This window comes from Diplotaxodon limnothrissa, linkage group LG1 (genome assembly GCF_057381915.1).
Source record: "Diplotaxodon limnothrissa isolate DT_005_m linkage group LG1, D_limnothrissa_male_GT1.1, whole genome shotgun sequence".
Lineage (NCBI taxonomy): Eukaryota > Metazoa > Chordata > Actinopteri > Cichliformes > Cichlidae > Diplotaxodon > Diplotaxodon limnothrissa.
The window spans coordinates 32,966,178-32,984,019 of NC_140596.1; the positions used below are offsets into that span (position 1 = coordinate 32,966,178).

The 17,842-nt window shown below is 38.2% G+C and overlaps 1 protein-coding gene across 1 annotated transcript in view; it reads right to left on the minus strand.

The window, feature by feature from the left end:
- luzp2 (leucine zipper protein 2) overlaps positions 1 to 17,842 on the minus strand; it is a 168,062-nt gene that overhangs the window by 73,754 nt on the left and 76,466 nt on the right. The window contains exon 2 of the mRNA XM_085357408.1: positions 366 to 483. Within this exon, the coding sequence (XP_085213534.1) occupies positions 366 to 483 (118 nt within the window). The remainder of the gene's footprint in view (positions 1 to 365; positions 484 to 17,842) is intronic.

Here is a 17,842-nt window from a genome sequence, read left to right on the forward strand (position 1 = left end):
TTGAAATTTCCCGATAATGTTGGATTTCTGGTCGTCTACTTCTAAGCCCTGGATTTTTATTCATGCCAAAAAATGACTTACCCAGTCTGCGCTCTACATTTACATTGTTCAGCAGCTGTAGAAACACTAACAAATCACGTATGTAACAATGGGTGGGCTTGTTGAACTTAAAAACATTTTTACCTTAATATTTAACAACAGGTTTACTGCAAATTCACTAAAAATGTGTGCAAGGACTCATGAATCCAGCCTTCAAACGGCTGAAAACAGGGATTAGAAAATGACTGAACCCGCGGAGCAAAATTCACAGCCGAATAAACTTTCAAACATTGCAAAGAAAAAAAGAGAAACAGTAAAAGTTCAACCTGAAGGTTGCCTTTTATGCTGTCCAGTTCCTTTGAAGTCTTGGAGAGCTGGTGCAGAATGCTGCTTCGTTCAGTGAAGACTTCCTTTAGCTTCTTTTCCAGCCCATCGTAACTTTGTCTGTTGAGAGAATGAAGGAATGAAATTTCACTATTAAGTGTTTGCCACTAGCTAAAAAAATCCACTCTTTATTGGCACCCTTAGGAGAACGAGGTGTTTCAACCAGATTAAGAGCACCATCGTTAAAGCTAAAGGGTAGAGCAAAAAGAGAGAAACCTAATATCTACTCGGCACAGTCTACGACAGAAAGATGGGGGAAAAAATCTATTCCTTTCAATCAACCAATTTAGTGAAGGCTCATTTTACAGAGATAGGTCTTTTGACCAGAGGTATAACCTTGCATTTCCATTTAAATATTCATGTAGTCCAACCAATTATTAAGGAACAAATTCTGCAGGGCACATTTGTCAAATCCTGTGTTTCCCTTTTCCAAACTCTATTGAACGGCAGTGCAGAGGCGTTCTTGTCATTTGTTACTGAGCTTCCAGAGAGGCAAATAATATTTCACAGCATGTTTGCATGAACTATAGCCCTAATAAAGATATTATTTTTCATTCTTAATGACACACTATAATCCCCACTGAGAGATCTACTAAAGATCAGGGCACAAAAAAGTGATTAGGGGGCCATGGTGAGCAGATACAAAATCAGCAATAGCCCAGGACTTGACTAAAATATGATGTGTTATATTTGGCTTTTGGCAGCTAAAGATAACAACATAATTCCCATCTTGCTCCCTTAACTGAGTTAAAAGACTTCCAATTTACTACACGTGCACTTTCACTGTTGGAAAACAATCTAATAACGGAAAATCTATTTTTCATTTAATCTAACATCCTTGTTTACTGACTCAAGGAGACAACTCTTCTGGGAGGTGTTTGAAATTAAGCATATCTGAATGTAGTTACCCTGCAAATAAAATAGCCCAGAGGTTCTAATTTCCCCTAAAGCCTGCAAATTTGATTACTGTGATGACCTCTTGAATTTAATTGGGATGGTTTAAAATAGCCGTCACAAAATAGCCCATCCGCCGTACCTCTGGACTTTGGATAGGTGCTGTAAAAAAACACACACACACAGACACATTATATACACATATATACTTTTAACATGTTTTTTCCACTTTTGTGGAGCAAAATCTCCCAGGGACCCCCTCATAGCCCTAACATCTATTTCTCTTGACTTAGCATTTCTACAGCGTGGGCTGTCTCAAACACTTCTCCATGCGTACCAGTTAGAGTCAAGTTATGCAGCAGTAGCAGCAGTAATGGTTCCTTGGACCCTGAGAGAAATGAGTGATTTGTAATCACATTGACATAATGTGTCACCATAATATTAGAGCTGAGGCTCAAAGATAATGTATGAGGCAGTAATGCGCACAGCATGCTTGATTTATTGGTATTAATGATCCCAATCTGTATATCTGCACTGTTTTTGTGATACAGTACAATTTAAGAATTTCTGACAAATTTTGGGTCAAAGATCAACTTTATTCCAACAACATGAAAAAAATGAAAAAGGAAGAGAGATGGAAAAAAAAAAAGTTTGGATGGCATTTTTTTTTCTTGATGCATTTCATGAGATAGGGTTACTAAGAAATAAAACCAAGTTAAATATCTGAACCATCATATGGAGAAGAAAAGAAACAACCCTAACACTGTTAAAAAATATATTTATTTTTTCCATGGCACAACTGAAAAGACCAAAAGAACTTTCTCTGCTCACTTCCTCACATTATCAGAAATGCTGAAGGACAGCACAAGCATATGAACTTAACATAGATATTTGTTGCTAAATACTTGCTGGGTAGCCACAAATCTTCTCACTTGCCCTTCTCTCTTTACATGAATCACTACTACAAAATGTTGCTGACCATTCCCTATTCCTGACCGTCCTAGCATCACTCGACTGCTACAATATTCTGTACCCATGGCTGTGTTTCAACTCGGGCCGTCTTCCAAAAAACCCTCCACAACCCATGTCATAGATCCCAGACGGAGATCACACACAATAACACATAAATCACTAACAGAAAAGCAACACCTGGGAAATAAATAAATAACATGGCATATTGAATCCCACACATGACTTGGTACCATATGGCAATGGCAGGAAATTTATTACAGGTTCAAGCAACAAGAGGAAGATGGGGTGAGCGAGCCCTCCCTGTCTGCCATAATATTCATTACCCAATGGAATAGACCCTTGGGTAGCTGTGAAATGAATAAGACCCATAATTTGAGGCCCATTGACGCAGAAACATGTATATTACAAGCTACTGAGATGAAGTCTGATTATTTTTCTTCCCAATCTACTATAAACTGCTCATTAGAGAAAACAAATGGTAACAGCTGCATGAGTGTACCATGACCTCCCAAGAGTTCAGTGCTCTAGCTGGGTTCTGTGAAACAAAGATCGCCCTTTTTTGCAATTCAGTGACGTTAATGACGATAATGACAACCAGAATGCCTGACAAATGCTTGACAAAAAAAGGCTTATGGTCAGAAATGGCACCACCAAGCACGTGGTCATAAAGCCATGGTGTTTGAGATAATGAAATCTTTCTTCCCAGGCATCTGCAGATTGAAATCAGTATTTGACTGCCTTTATGATACTCATCAAACTCCTGAGATTGCAAGGGAGGCATCTCTTATAGGATCTGATTATTGAGGACAAATATTTCTTTGCCCTTGGAGTCACAGCAGGTCTCTGAGTTATATGAGGCAGACCCTGCAGTATGAAATGGAACTGCAGAGGCTAAGGGAGACAACACTGAACATTAGAGTCAACATCCAAGCAATGGCTCAATAAAGGTATCCAAGGTTGCGTTGTGCACTCATAGAGAGATATAGTACAGGAGCTCATGTTCCACTGTTAATAGGAGATGGACTATGAATATTTTTCATTTTTCAAGTGCCTCAAGTCACGCTTTATAATTGGTTTTCTACTAAGTTGTCTGTTGTGTGTGGAAACAAAACTGTTTCATCCCTTGAGTTAGGTGCCTTTTTATGCTTAAATGATTTACAGAAACATTCCTCTGGATATAAAAGAAAAAAATCAAAGGCTAAGCTGAAAAAGTTAGTGAAAAAGCAGCCAATGTCTAAGGAAAAACTTTGAAAGCCTAAAGCCCGAGACTACTTAAAAACACAGAAATTGTAAAGAAATGTAGTCCTTGTAAGAAAAATATAAATAAATAAAGAATGACTCAAATCTGTACTGTATATAATTAATGAGTAATCTATATCAAGTATTCATAGTGCTAAGATTTGAATGTAATACTGGACAGTATTGCCGGCTATACTGTGTTGTGTGACAAGCATCTGTCCATTGTCGTTACCTTATTTGAACTTATTTTAATATTGTGTATTGCTCAGAAGTGGATGAACTGTGGAATTATAAACAGCTTAAAAGAATTTAAAAGAATTTTTTTCATGTAAAAAAAAATGAGATCAGTAAAACTCAATACAATGATGTAGAGGATATTTTCTACCACTGTCTGGTTAGAGATTAGCAGCATTCATGGAAGATATATGAATAAATACACAAAATATGATAAATAAATAAATTAAAACCTCTGTGTGTAAGCAGGTCTCTCCCTCCCCAACAGGAATTCAGTTATTTATGGAAAATCTGTGAGGGAGTCACTGGTTCAGACAAGGACAAATTAAAGGATCCCTCTGGGCTTAGTGTCTTTGGATGTTTCTTTACTACCAGATGTTTCAACACCCACTCACAGCTGAATTGGGTCTCTGTCAGTCTTTCAGTTCACCTGTCAACTATGCAGATAATTCGATGATCAAAATAAACATCTAGCCAAAAGGTTTCTTAAACTCTGTTTTGCCTTGAAGTTTACTCCCAAATTGCTGCTGGGAAGCCTCATGGTATATTTCTCCCCAGGTATTATTTAGTGTCCCCTGCAACCTGGCCTGTCAATTGATGTGTCAGAGGGATGTGATATAGCACCCAGACAGAAAACATAATTACCCATCAATTGTGACAGCAATCTTGATATGATAAGTTGGCTTATTTGCAAAGGCCTTATTTGTCAGCAAGCCTTCATAATTACTGAATGTGCATGAGTACACTGCAAAAAAATGTTCAATACTTGATTAATTTCTGTGTGGATGAATTAAAAGCACTTTGGAGAAAGACCTAAGTTGCCATGTTTTTCTTTTTCGGTATAGAAAACTAAGATTAGCTAACAGCACTTAGAGGGCTAAATTTGAACAGTATGATATCATAAAAACATAAGGATGTATAAAAACTGTCAGTTTTTACGTCAATGTTTTTACAATACATAACTATCTGATTAAAAAAAACAAAGTCCATATTCATCCGTGACCATTTCTTCCAGTTCTTGGACTAGAAAATAAAACTACACACCAAAAGCAGACAGGTATGCCAGCATGCTAAAACACCATGCTATGCATCTGACTGCAGGACCAAACATTTAATATTTTACAAGGAAGCCACCACAGAAGCCAATAGCTAGCATAAAAGGAGTTCATTTGCCGTCATGCAGATTATGGGCAGACAGCGGTTTATGTGGTACTACCAATTTCAGGCTGGATTAATTATGCCATTAGAAGGGGGTAAATAAATAGTTTTAATAGCAGGGAGAGCCCAGGGCCTGTCAGCGAATTAATATATTCCTCTAGCAGAGCATGACCACCATCCAACATCTGCAACAAAAGTCAGTCATGTTTACCAGCTGTTGTATAAACAATGCAGACAGCAGGGAATATTAATTGCATGCATGTCAGGGATGCCTGACACTACCATCTTCGTTAACTGTTTAGTTGGGGGATAAAGTGAAACAATTTGTGAGGAAGTCAATTTTTGCTTTGTCAGGAAAGGTCAAAACAATTCAGAGACCTCAATCATCTCAACATTTCAGGACATGAAGATTCTATATGCATTTGACATTTCACTAAACGCAACACAAAAAGTCATAAAAGAACATGTAAACTGAATTAGCACTTAGAGGATTTTACAAAACAGATGAACTGAAATATTTAGGTGTGGGTATAGACCTTTTTAAGAGTTCTCTACAGTTTATTATTATTTACCTGGTATGAAAATCAATGCCGGCCTAGAATTATTTATGTTATCAGGATATCAGTGGCATATAGCTATTACTTAACAATCCCCACTAATATTTGATCATAAACAGCAATAGATGCCTGGATGAACGAATGGTAAGATGATGGATGGCTATATTAGGATATAATATTTAATGCACAATTCACTTTTTTGACAATCTAAATAATGTTCATCCCTTTTTACAATACCACAAGCATGCATTGTTTATGAGCTTTTAAGATGAAATTCAGACATCATGTTTAGTTTGAAGTTTAAAAGGTGATTACTCCAAATAGTTTGGAACAATGATGCAGCACTTGATAAAAAGCAGAGCAGTAAGCCAATAGTGATCTGAATAAAAAAGAAAAACAAAGAGTCAATCAAATCACATAACACAAAATAATCACTTTTAAACAATGATTTTCAAAGCAAGTACCATTGAATAATAAAGCTTGGATGAATCTGTTACAAAACAATTAAGTAAAGAGCAATTTGCATGTAAGTATTATATCATTTCGACAGATGAAATTAAAATAGTGTAAACCAATTTTACACATGAGTAATAAATGCAGATATTCTCACTCTCTCTTTCTTGTACTTTACATCATCTAAACATTCGAAAAAATTACATAATTGTGCAGCTTTCTGCTCTGTGTGGCCATCAAGCTGAAGAACTTGATAACACTCTAAGAACTGTTGTTCATAATTCACAATCACATATTAGTTAATAGATACTTTACAAGATGACTACAGTTAATAATGCTAGTAACTGGTTACTAGCATTATTAATGCCACAAATAAACATCACTCATCTAGAAGATTCCTGTCAAATTGCAGGTGATGTTTATAAAATTTTATTGATGCATGATAATCTTGCAGTGCATCTATAAACATCATCATAAACATATAAAAATCATTATATTTTTTCTTATTTATTTATTTTTAGCTATGATACCATAAAAATAAACACATATCTCAACTGCCAACCTCTGGTCAATCATGTAAACTATCCAGCATATATATATGTCTCCAAGATCTCATCCTTGAAAGGTGATTTCTTCTAATTTGCTCATTACCTAAGTTATGCAATTTCTCACCGGTGGGAAGCTCTAAGGCATTGAAATAGAAATATTTAGCATATTAGATGAATAATTCAATGATTACTGGCAGGCATTTTCATGCATATGGCAGTTACTTTCCCTCGACATGTCTACATGCACTTAGAAACAATACCGTTTCTAGATATGTAGAAGTTTTTCTGTTTGTTTCGCACAGTGTATAATGTTTATTTTTCAAATTAGTAGAATATACCTTCAGTGAAATGCAAAGGAGAACTAAATCCTGTAAATCCTCAGTGCATTTCTCTATTTTCTGCTTGGGCTGAGCTCATCAGACAATCCACTGTGCTCTTTCCATTGTCACCTACAATCCGAATCATTTTCACAGTGACATGATATCCTCTCAATCAGACCAGCTCCATGCCTGGTAAAGCTGCATTTGCTTCCAAATTAACCAAGTCAAAGTCAAGCTCATTTTCTGACTAAGTGCATATCGACACCCCTGTTTGTTTTGTGAACATTCCTCTTGTGTTTTACACAATGTGTATCTGCCAAAGTTCCATTACTTTGTGTTTCTTCAGCTTACTATATGATCTTGATGTGACACATTTTGTCTTCCTATAGAACAACCTCTAATCTACAGAATTCGATCGCGCAAATCATTGCTTTTAAAGCATCCCAGGAACCTCTTGTGGTTGCCAGATACAATTAAATCTCGAATTTGAGTGTATCTAATGCAATTCCACCCATTCTTGTTTTTCAAAGCTCTACAACACTGTGATTCCAGCCTCACTAATTGTTGTGTTATAATCAAGCTGGATTGAGCTCGGACTTTTTTGTTTACTTTAAAGCCATACGCTGCCAGACATCAGTGCCTACTGCTCTTGCTTATGATAAAGCAATTTCGTACATGTGGGAGAGCCTCACCTTTTCCCTCAGAGACGTTATATGACAATGTCTAATCCAGCTTTGTTTCCAGCCTTGTCAGAGAGTGGTACAAGGAACATGTTGTTTGTGCACCAGAGGCAACCTCAGGATATTAACACTACCACTATAATCCTGAATTGATCTGACAACTGAAACACTCAGGCTTTCAGTAGAATATTGGCCAAGAAATAGTAAAAAAAAAAAAAAAAACCTGTTCACCAAGAATTTGATCAGCATATATTTTAAATGATTAGTGTCGAGGTTCAGCCATAGGAGGAGGAGATAAAATCTTATTTGTTGGTTAACAGAACACCTCTGTGTTCTCGAAGCACAACTAAAAAACAAAAATAAATAATTAATATTAACAATGGTATTTATTTACATATAAATGCCACATAGCCTTAATAAATTGTAAGATCTTATCTTATGACACTTGCATAAATCCAGTTTTTGTTTTAAATGTAATCACCACACTAGTGAAAAATAGCATTTATCTGAAAGATAGGCCTCTCTCTATTAGTCTTGTTTCCTCTCATCTGACCGATAGCTAAGAAGTTGAGAACTGGCAACAAGCAGACAGATGCATCTGATTCACATCAAGGGCAATCAGTGAAGCCTCTTCCCAACTTCCAAGTGTCACTCAGGGAAAACACAAGAGGACGAGTTAAGCCAGCCAGCAGGGAGGGAGGGAGGGGGGCGTGTGAGGTGGAGAATTTGGAATTGGATGACGGATGTGACTTGATTACTGGTTAACTACCCTGCTGGTGCACCACTCTGATCTGGATGAGAAACCCGCTGGCGGATGGATTCTCAATTTGGACTATAGGCGAGACTGAATCTATTGTTTGACTGCAGGCAGACTGACAGTTACAGAGGCCTTGACTGAACTTGCAGAAGCTTGCTCTTTGGGTACGTCCAAAGTATTAGTGTTCTGTTGTTGTGGTGAAAAATCTGCACCATGTTAAAATTTACAAGCAAACCTATTGGCCAAACTTTGGACTAACATTATGAAATACAAAGCAAATATACATGTGCAGAGAGAAGTTAGTCAGGGAAGTAAGTTGACCGTGACATAGTAGCGCTGCGGTTAGCATCGTTGCCTCAAAGCAAGAAGGTCCAGTGTTTGACTCCACCATCTGGCTTGGGCCTTTCTGTGCGGACTCCCCTTCACCCATTGTTTCTTGAGTACTCTTGCTTTCTCCCACAGTCCAAACACATGCAATTAGTGAGGTTACATTAATTAGTCATACTAAATTGCCCATAGGTGTGAAGGCTTGTCCCTATTCCTGTGTTATCCCTACAGCAGACTGTCCATTGTGTACCCTATGGTAGATGGGATAGGATCCTGCAACCCTGATAAGGATAAGCAGAAAAGAATGAATGGATGGAGTGAAGTAAGTCTTGTCTCACAACTTAAGAGCAGAGAGTTAAAAACAAGCGAGATGACTCACTAGACAACCTTGTTGATCTTCACTGAATCACACAATAAAGCTGAATGGCAATGAGTTTGTTTTGCTTGGGTTTATTCTATGATCCATGACCTGCAACCTAACACTAAGCACAATCATAGAAAACTAGAGCACATAACATGGCAATACGAAAAAAAGATAACTATCCATATGCAAAGTACTGTGATTATTGTTTATTAATTTCCTTTTATCATTTCATTAAAAAGATATCCTTTATAAAAACTTTTGCACAAACAGAATTTGATGTAATGCACTGCACTACAAAAAACAGCAGTGTATTTGTTTTTTAATTTATGGAGTTTTTGAGGGCACGGTGTATAAATATCTAAAAATCACATCACAAGTAAATTAGTAAATGTGGCAAATTCCATATAAAATTGAGAAATCTGTAGGTCTGTAAAAAAAAGACAACATTCAAAGTGCAGAAGGTTAAAAGTGGGAAACAAAAAAAGCATTTTCAGCTCCAATTATTAAAGTATGGGGATCCTATGTTGTTGTTTTTTAAAATTTTAACCTTTACATCTGCTGCCTTCAAATGTGATCACCGGGTGTTATAGAAAAAAATGTATACTGGCCTATTTACAGCTATCCACTCACTTTCAAAAGAAAATATTCTGCTGCACACATTTTGCTTTACTGTTTTGGAATTGAGCCATTATCCGAAACTCCCACATCCTCGCCATCCTGGAAAACGTCGCCCCTGCGATGTCATAACCTCCTGCCTTTCCTAAAAACCTAACTACCACTGTGAGTTCTGCATTTTCATTCCTCCTCTGTCTTACAAATCATATTAAATGCACAGTTTATGAGCTCAGGAATGCACCACTGTCTCTGGTGGATATTTGTTTGGGTATGTTGTTTCTGATGTTGTTGCTAGTTTTGCACAGATCATCCCGAGGCAAAGAACCACCCACTCTCAAGTTGCAGGACTGTGATTTTTCTACACAGCTACAAGCTGTGTTTTTTTTGTTGTTTTTTTGAATGACCTCAACAAATAATTTGACATAGAATTCTCAATTACCTGTTCAGCCTAAGTTTACATTTAGTGATTTCTTATAAACCGTCTTAGGAAATAATTCACTGGTTTTTCATATTTAGCCATAGTATAAGACATTTAGATATCACTTTACTATTCAACTAATATCAGTGCTAAGCAGCATAAGATACTAATACACCAGACAGTAAGTGATTAGGCAGTTGGAGGTACAAACTGCATTATAGTGCTTTACTCATATTATTGCTTCAGTCCCCGACGAATGGGAAGTGTAATGAAGGAATGACAAAATATACAAAAGCAAGAAAAAAGTGCAGCCAGATCACACGTACATTAAACAATGTACAAAGAGTTAAAAGTTTGCCTCCTGTGGGCAAAAAAAACTACATTATATATATATATATATATATATATATATATATATATATATATATATATATATTAGGGGTGCAACGATACACAAAATTCACGGTTCGGTTCGATACTTTGGTGTCACGGTTCGATATTTTTTCGATACAAAAAAAATGTTCATGCCTTTTTAATTTGTCATTTATTAAAATTATAAATATATATTTTAACTCAAAAGTACAGTTTTTAAATTTAACCCTAACCCTTGTGCGTGTTTTTTATTTTGACAGCGAATGCGCACCTGCGGACCACTTATGTGCAGCCCTGGTTATTTAGCTCGTCATATTGCAGCCACAGAAATTCTTTTGTCCATGAAACCATAAAGCTGCACTTTCTTTTTGCCTTATAATCTGATTTGTCATAACTTTTCCGTTTTGTGGTAAGCTTTTCTTTGGCTGTCACTTCTTCACCCTGACCTGTCTTATTTGGCTCAGCAGAACTAAAATATATATCTGTTTGTGAAGGTTCTCAGTCATCCAGGTCATCGTAGTCAAATATAAATCTTGCTGCTTTTACACACGCACTCACATAAGCTCAGCGATTCTCTGCGCGATCAACCTCTCACATGTTTAAGCTGCGGGAGATTTCACTTGTCATGTTTGCTCAGTAAGCTAACGATTAATAAGACGATGTCAGAGGAATTGGTGCGCAAATTATCATCACTCACAGATCAGTGCTGTCGCTCTCTATACACAGTTCGCGCGATTGCAAAGTGAAAGCAAAAAAACAAGCGCAAATTCAAACGCGATTTCAATATGTCACATATTGACAGTGGCTCACCGATGCCAATGACATAATAACCCAGCTACATTTCCGAAAGAATGCAAAAGCATTGACATATATTTTTCCTTCCTACAATAGCCCGACGGGCAGGGCAGAGATAGATTTTGGTACCCCGACTGAAAAAATCGCTAGCCCCGGGACGTTGGGCTAGCGATATTGCAAGCCCTGTATCTGATTGAGGAATCACTCATCTTTGGAAAAGAGAGTTTATTACAGAGAAATGTCCATCCATCCATCCATCTTCATCCGCTTTGTCCGGGGCCGGGTCGCGGGGGCAGCAGCCTAAGCAAAGAGGCCCAGACCTCCCTCTCCCCAGCCACCTCCTCCAGCTTATCCGGGGGAATACCAAGGCGTTCCCAGGCCAGCCGAGAGATATAATCTCTCCAGCGTGTCCTGGGTCTGCCCCGGGGCCTCCTCCCGGTGGGACATGCCTGGAACACCTCACCAAGGAGGTGCCCAGGGGGCATCCTTGTCAGATGCCCGAACCACCTCAGCTGGCTCCTTTCGATGTGGAGCAGCAGCGGCTCTACTCTGAGCCCCTCCCGGATGGCCGAACTTCTCACCCTATCTCTAAGGGAGAGGCCAGCCACCCTTCGGAGGAAGCTCATTTCTGCCGCTTGTATCCGCGATCTCGTTCTTTCGGTCACTACCCACAGCTCGTGGCCATAGGTGAGGGTAGGGACGTAGATCGACCGGTAAATTGAGAGCTTCGCTTTTACACTCAGCTCCCTCTTCACCACGACGGACCGGTGCAGCGTCCGCATTACTGCAGCTGCAGCCCCAATCCGTCTGTCGATCTCCGGCTCCCTTCTCCCATCACTCGCGAACAAGACCCCGAGATACTTGAACTCCTCCACTTGGGGCAGGAACTCATCCCAGACCCGGAGTGGGCACTCCACCCTTTTCCAGCTGAGAACCATGGCCTCAGATTTGGAGGTGCTGATCCTCATTCCCGCTGCTTCACACTCGGCTGCGAACCGTTCCAGTGCGAGCTGGAGGCCCTCACCCGATGAAGCCAACAGAACCACATCATCTGCAAAAATCAGAGATGAGATTCTGAGACCACCAAAGCGAAAGCCCTCCGCCACTTGGCTGCGCCTAGAAATCCTGTCCATAAAAATTATGAACAGAACCGGAGACAAAGGGCAGCCCTGGCGGAGCCCATCACCCACCAGGAACGAGTCCGACTTATTGCCGGCAATGCGAACCAAGCTCTTGCAACGGTTGTATAGGGATCGAATGGCCCGTAGCAATGGGCCAGACACCCCATGTCTCTTTCCAAAATAAAAGCTATACTATCCGCTTCTTCTGGGCTATATTCTCAGCAGCATATTAAACAGCTGTCTAAATGACTCGGCTAAAGCTAGTAGCATGCTTGCTTGTTTTTTTTCTGCTTCCACTTGTCTTTGCACTAGGATGATGTCGGCGTAAATGTGCAGTCATATTCGTTGTGTTCCCACTAGTGCTTTCAGGTTAATCTCGTTGAAATGACCTTAACGCCACAACACGGCAAATCTCCGTTAACGAGCTACCGCCGATCGCCCCGTGCATGGGGCTAGATGGCCAACACGTTAACGAGCTAACTGCGCTAACTAGTTCCCACCCATGTAATTGAGCATTGCATGGCACATCCAACATACTGTTTTACTTTAGTCCATGACTCGCTTACCTTCAGGGTCATACGTCACATGAAAACCAAAATAATTCCAAACGCCAGATCTGAATGAGAGTGGGGGAGGTCCATGTTGTAAGGAGAGCTTAACTTCTGTCTCGCTAGCTTGCCCTGCGCTCTTCCTTCTGACGATGCTGTCTGTGTTGAGCACTCAGTGAATCTGCGTTCGACTACTCCGCCTAGGCTGCACTGTCGACCCCAGGCAGAGTAGTCGAACGCAGATTCACTGCGCGCTAAACACAGACAGCATCGTCAGAAGGAAAGTTGATAAAATAAATTACAAATTTTGTATTGTTCGATACATATGCGTACCGAACCGAAAGCACTGTATCGAACGGTTCAATATCGATACGAATATCGTTGCACCCCTAATATATATATATATATATTAGGGGTGCAACGATACGAATATCGTATCTGAATCTGTCTTCAGCCAAATTATGAATATCGTTGCACCCCTAATATATATATATATATATATATATATATATATATATATATATATATATATATATATATATATATATATATATATATTAGGGGTGCAACGATATTCGTATCGATATTGAACCGTTCGATACAGTGCTTTCGGTTCGGTACGCATATGTATCGAACAATACAAAATTATACAAAATTATATATATATACATATACATATATATGTATACATATACATATATATATATACATATATGTGTGTGTGTGTGTGTGTGTGTGTGTGTGTGTTCTTTGAAAACAGCCCAAAGGCTTGGGAAACTGTCTCTCATAGTAATATGTTATGGGATCGAGCATATTTCAGGTGATGGCGAGGATGATGACAGAGTTTCCCAGAGTTTGCAGTGTCTTTGATGCACAGTCTTTTGTACGTACTTTGCAAGCACTCAAAGGGGGGTGCTATGTCGACTCTGGTTCAGGGTTTCATATCAAAGTGTTGTTGTAAACAAGAGAATAGTTTGTTTCATAAATGCATTGATTTAATTACAACAGTCAGACAAGCTTTTACCTAGAGTCATGGTGGCAACAGTGTTATTCCCTCACATTTAATTTCCCAGCTTTTTGGAAAAGTATTACAGTATTTATTTCAATTATTTCTTATAATATGTGAAGTTAAGCTATGTATTTTACAGTAAACTAACTGTTAATTGGTTGCAGATATTAATAGTAGCTTGCCCAGTTTGTTTAAATAATCTAAGTTGAGTTGAAAAAACATCATGTTGACAACCCATTCCGTTGTTCCTTTGAAATGTTTCAGTTTTACTGCCTGGTGATAAGTACACACTGTTTCTCTTTAACAGGGCTCTTGGCAGTTTGAAGAGTGTAAGTATGCATGCATGCAAAAAGTCATAACAACCACACACTTTGAATAAAGTGGTGACCAGGACAGGGTTCTGTCTAATGAGTAAGATGACAGATGACAGTAGGCTTTAACAACATAAACATCGGACACAGATGTCCTCCACCTTCAAGAATCACGCTTTTCATGTCATGCATGCATTGCTGTAATGCACAATGAAAAAGATCTGATCTGAATCTGTCTTCAGCCAAATTCCACAAAAAGTGAGAAGCTAACAGTGAGACACATAAACTGGGTGATATATTAAGTCAAGGCAGAGATTCTCTCCTTGATCTCCATGAATTTCTTATCAAAATTATAATTACACTTATTAGCATATTAAGTATAGAATTCAACCCTAATCTGCAACCCATTTACTTTGCTTTTCATGAACTGTGCCACATTATGCTCTATTGAAAGGAAAATTATCTATCATGCCTACAAACATCACCAATATTAAAAAAGACTGAAATGAACCAAGGTTAATAGAGGTCTTCACCCTAGGTTGATAAGAATGAATATGGCCATCTGTGGTCTTCCTTAAGACCGACAGGAAGAGCATTTAAAAATATGTTTCCCTCTACACTCCCCATTTTGAAAATTATTCAGTTACCACTTTTTGATAAGTTTCTTCATAAGACAGTGCTGCCATTGCCTTCTCTAATAAATATGAGTACTGAGTGTTGGGTGCTAAAAGCTGAATACTGGAGCAGGGCTATTTACAGTAGCATGAGCACAGAAGAAAATTAGGCTTTTCTAAATTAATTATTTTATGAGCAGCAAGAGCAGGAATAAGAACGTACCACATCACGGCCGATCATCCACTAACGGTTTGGTTTTTAACTAAATCATTTGTGAACATACTTCAAACAGCATATGACGGAGCTACTTAATGTTATTTTATATGGCATCCAGAAAATGATTACAGAGGTTTAAAGAGACCTAAATATTCAAAAGAATATTTGAATATTTAAAGAATAAAGAAAAAACATGTGATTTGGGTCATGCATAATTAAATTCAAATAAATAATACAAATTAAAATAGTTTCATGTTTTTTTGTTTATGTGAATCCCCCTGTGAAATTTCCCTTCCTATTTAGAAGTGCATTTGGAATGTCTCATTTCTTTCTGGAAATTACTTGCAAATATTTAATGAAACATTACTGAATGGCCACTTTGGGCCCCGTTCACTAACACGTCGTTATTATATGCCGAAGAAAAGCAAGTCTTACATCTGGCACTTGATATGGTGGCAGTTATTACTGAGCGGGACATTTTTCCACTCGTGTTCCTTGGAATGCCAGATGAAGTGATGCGATAAAAAAAAGTACAAATTACTAAACCACCTAAGTATAAATTTGCTCATTGAAGAGGACCAAAATGAGTCACGCAATATTAGCGACAAGAAAACTTGGAAGTCTTCAGGTTTAGTGGTAGGGTTGTTTTCAACATGTTATGTCAGGAATTTCACAGCTTGTACAACGCAATTCAGTGAAATGGCTGGAGAGTAGAAGGAAAACAAGGTTGACTTGGGACCCTAAATAAAAATAATGAGGCCTTTAGTTACATCAAACACATAGGAGCCCATTTTTAAACTGGATGTTTTGAATTATTTTGATTGTTTGAAACGTTTTTATTCGGATCAATACCTTTAGATTAATCAACATTTTTCCTTGATAATGTTTTATTACAGTTAAAAAAAAAAAGAAATATTAAGCTAATTAAGGGTGGTATTACTTGGTGGTATTGCTAGCACCACAAATCAACGAGTATGGAAATAAACTTTTACCAATCAGGCATTTCTAGTTTATTTTATCCCTTGAAGGGATGTAAATTCTCCTGATATAAAAACTCGACAGAACACAATGTCAAATTATTGTTGTATGGCTCACAGGTCTACATCATTGCTTGTCAACTACGAAAACCTGTTTCCATTATAAGGACTCTATCTGCCAGACTGCCACATTAAACGTAGCCTACATTTAACGTACACGTGACCTATGTTCATATGTTTAAATGAACATAGGCCATATTAAACGTAGCCTACATTTAACGTACACGTGACCTATGTTCATATGTTTAAATGAACATAGGCCATATTAAACAGCCTACATTTAACGTACATGTTACCTATGTTTATATGCTTTTTGATTACAATTAACAAGTTGTGTCTATCCTGTTAGTAAGCATTAAACCAAATGGCATGGCTTTTGGCAAATTGGGCATTTCATATTGAAATGAACTGCATTTGGAAAACAGTGCAACTTTTGTAAATTACGTGTAAACTGAGCACACTCATCAGCATTATTTGGGGATTGGCATACACTCCATTTTCATTTTGTTAAACTGGCCCTTTGTGTAGAACTACTTCTTTTTTAGGCAGAAACAGTGAGGTAGGTACAGCATACTTTCAAATCCAAATCCGGTGGTTAAACAAAACACATTTCTGCCTGCCTTCCTCTTGGCACAACTCAGCTTCTATTTATTGTGCTATTTCAGTGAAACAGTCAATCAAATGGTTTGTTGCTGCGCTCTTGCTACCTGGCCTCTCAAGCTTTGCCATCTGTTAACATGCTTAATGTGCTCGATTCTCTTTCAGCTTGACCCTGTCTCACAGCACATTTCTGCATTGAAACAGCAGCCAGCTCTTTATATTGTACTCTGCTGGCTCAGTATCTTTTTCACTTGGTAAACCGCAAAGGGAGTTTTTCTCAGAAAGCTTGTCTGAAAGAGCAAACTATTTGATTATTTTTGCTAGGGGAAGCCACTTTACCTTAAGCCAAGGGACACTTTGAAATGGGTTCATCATTCATTTCTCAAATCTTCTGCAATAGGGGTACATGTCTATGAATATTAATGGCATAAAAATAGTCATATCTTGCAGCTTAAATGCTGATGAAAATGCAGTTTTAGTGTCCATTTGCATAACAGTGAGGTAAGATATGGGCATCAGCTGCATTTAATTGAGCATGAAACAGGATTATACAGACTTCCTTCTAAATGGAAAGATTATGGTCACACTTCTTTCCTGGATGAGATTAAAACACTCTAACCCATATATTGTATATGATTTCATGAAATAGTCTCCTAAACACTTAGTATTAGCCAGTGTTTTTCTTTCTAAAGGAACTGTGTGGTATTCCAAACTTGTAATGTTAAAATCCATGTTTGATACCTGTCTTCTTTCCCATCTGCTCCTGCTCATTGCCATGTTTATGGATAGGTAAGCAACACCAATTATATGTAGGTGAAGGATGATGTGTCTATATGCAAAACCAAAAAACAACTAAAGCCTGTATGGAAACAGAACACCAACTCAGTCATTAAAGCATCACTCTGTAGTCCTCTGCATGAGAAAAACTTTGGTCATATTCAATTAAATGGCTGTGAAGCATTTGGTTATTGGAGACTGGTCTGTGAAATTATTTAATATACTCACCACTTATTAGGTACACGTTGCACGTACTGGGTTGGACTTTTTTTGTCTTCAGAACTGCAATAATTCTTTATCCCATAGACTCAACAAGGTGCTGGAAACATTGCTCAGGGTCCACACTGAAATGATAGCATCAGCAAGTTCCATGCGACAAATCTGTTATTCCATTACATCCGAAAACTTTGAACTGGACATCTGATGAGTGTTCAGACCATGTGAATGCAGTGAAGTCATTGTCATTTTCAAGAAACGAGCTT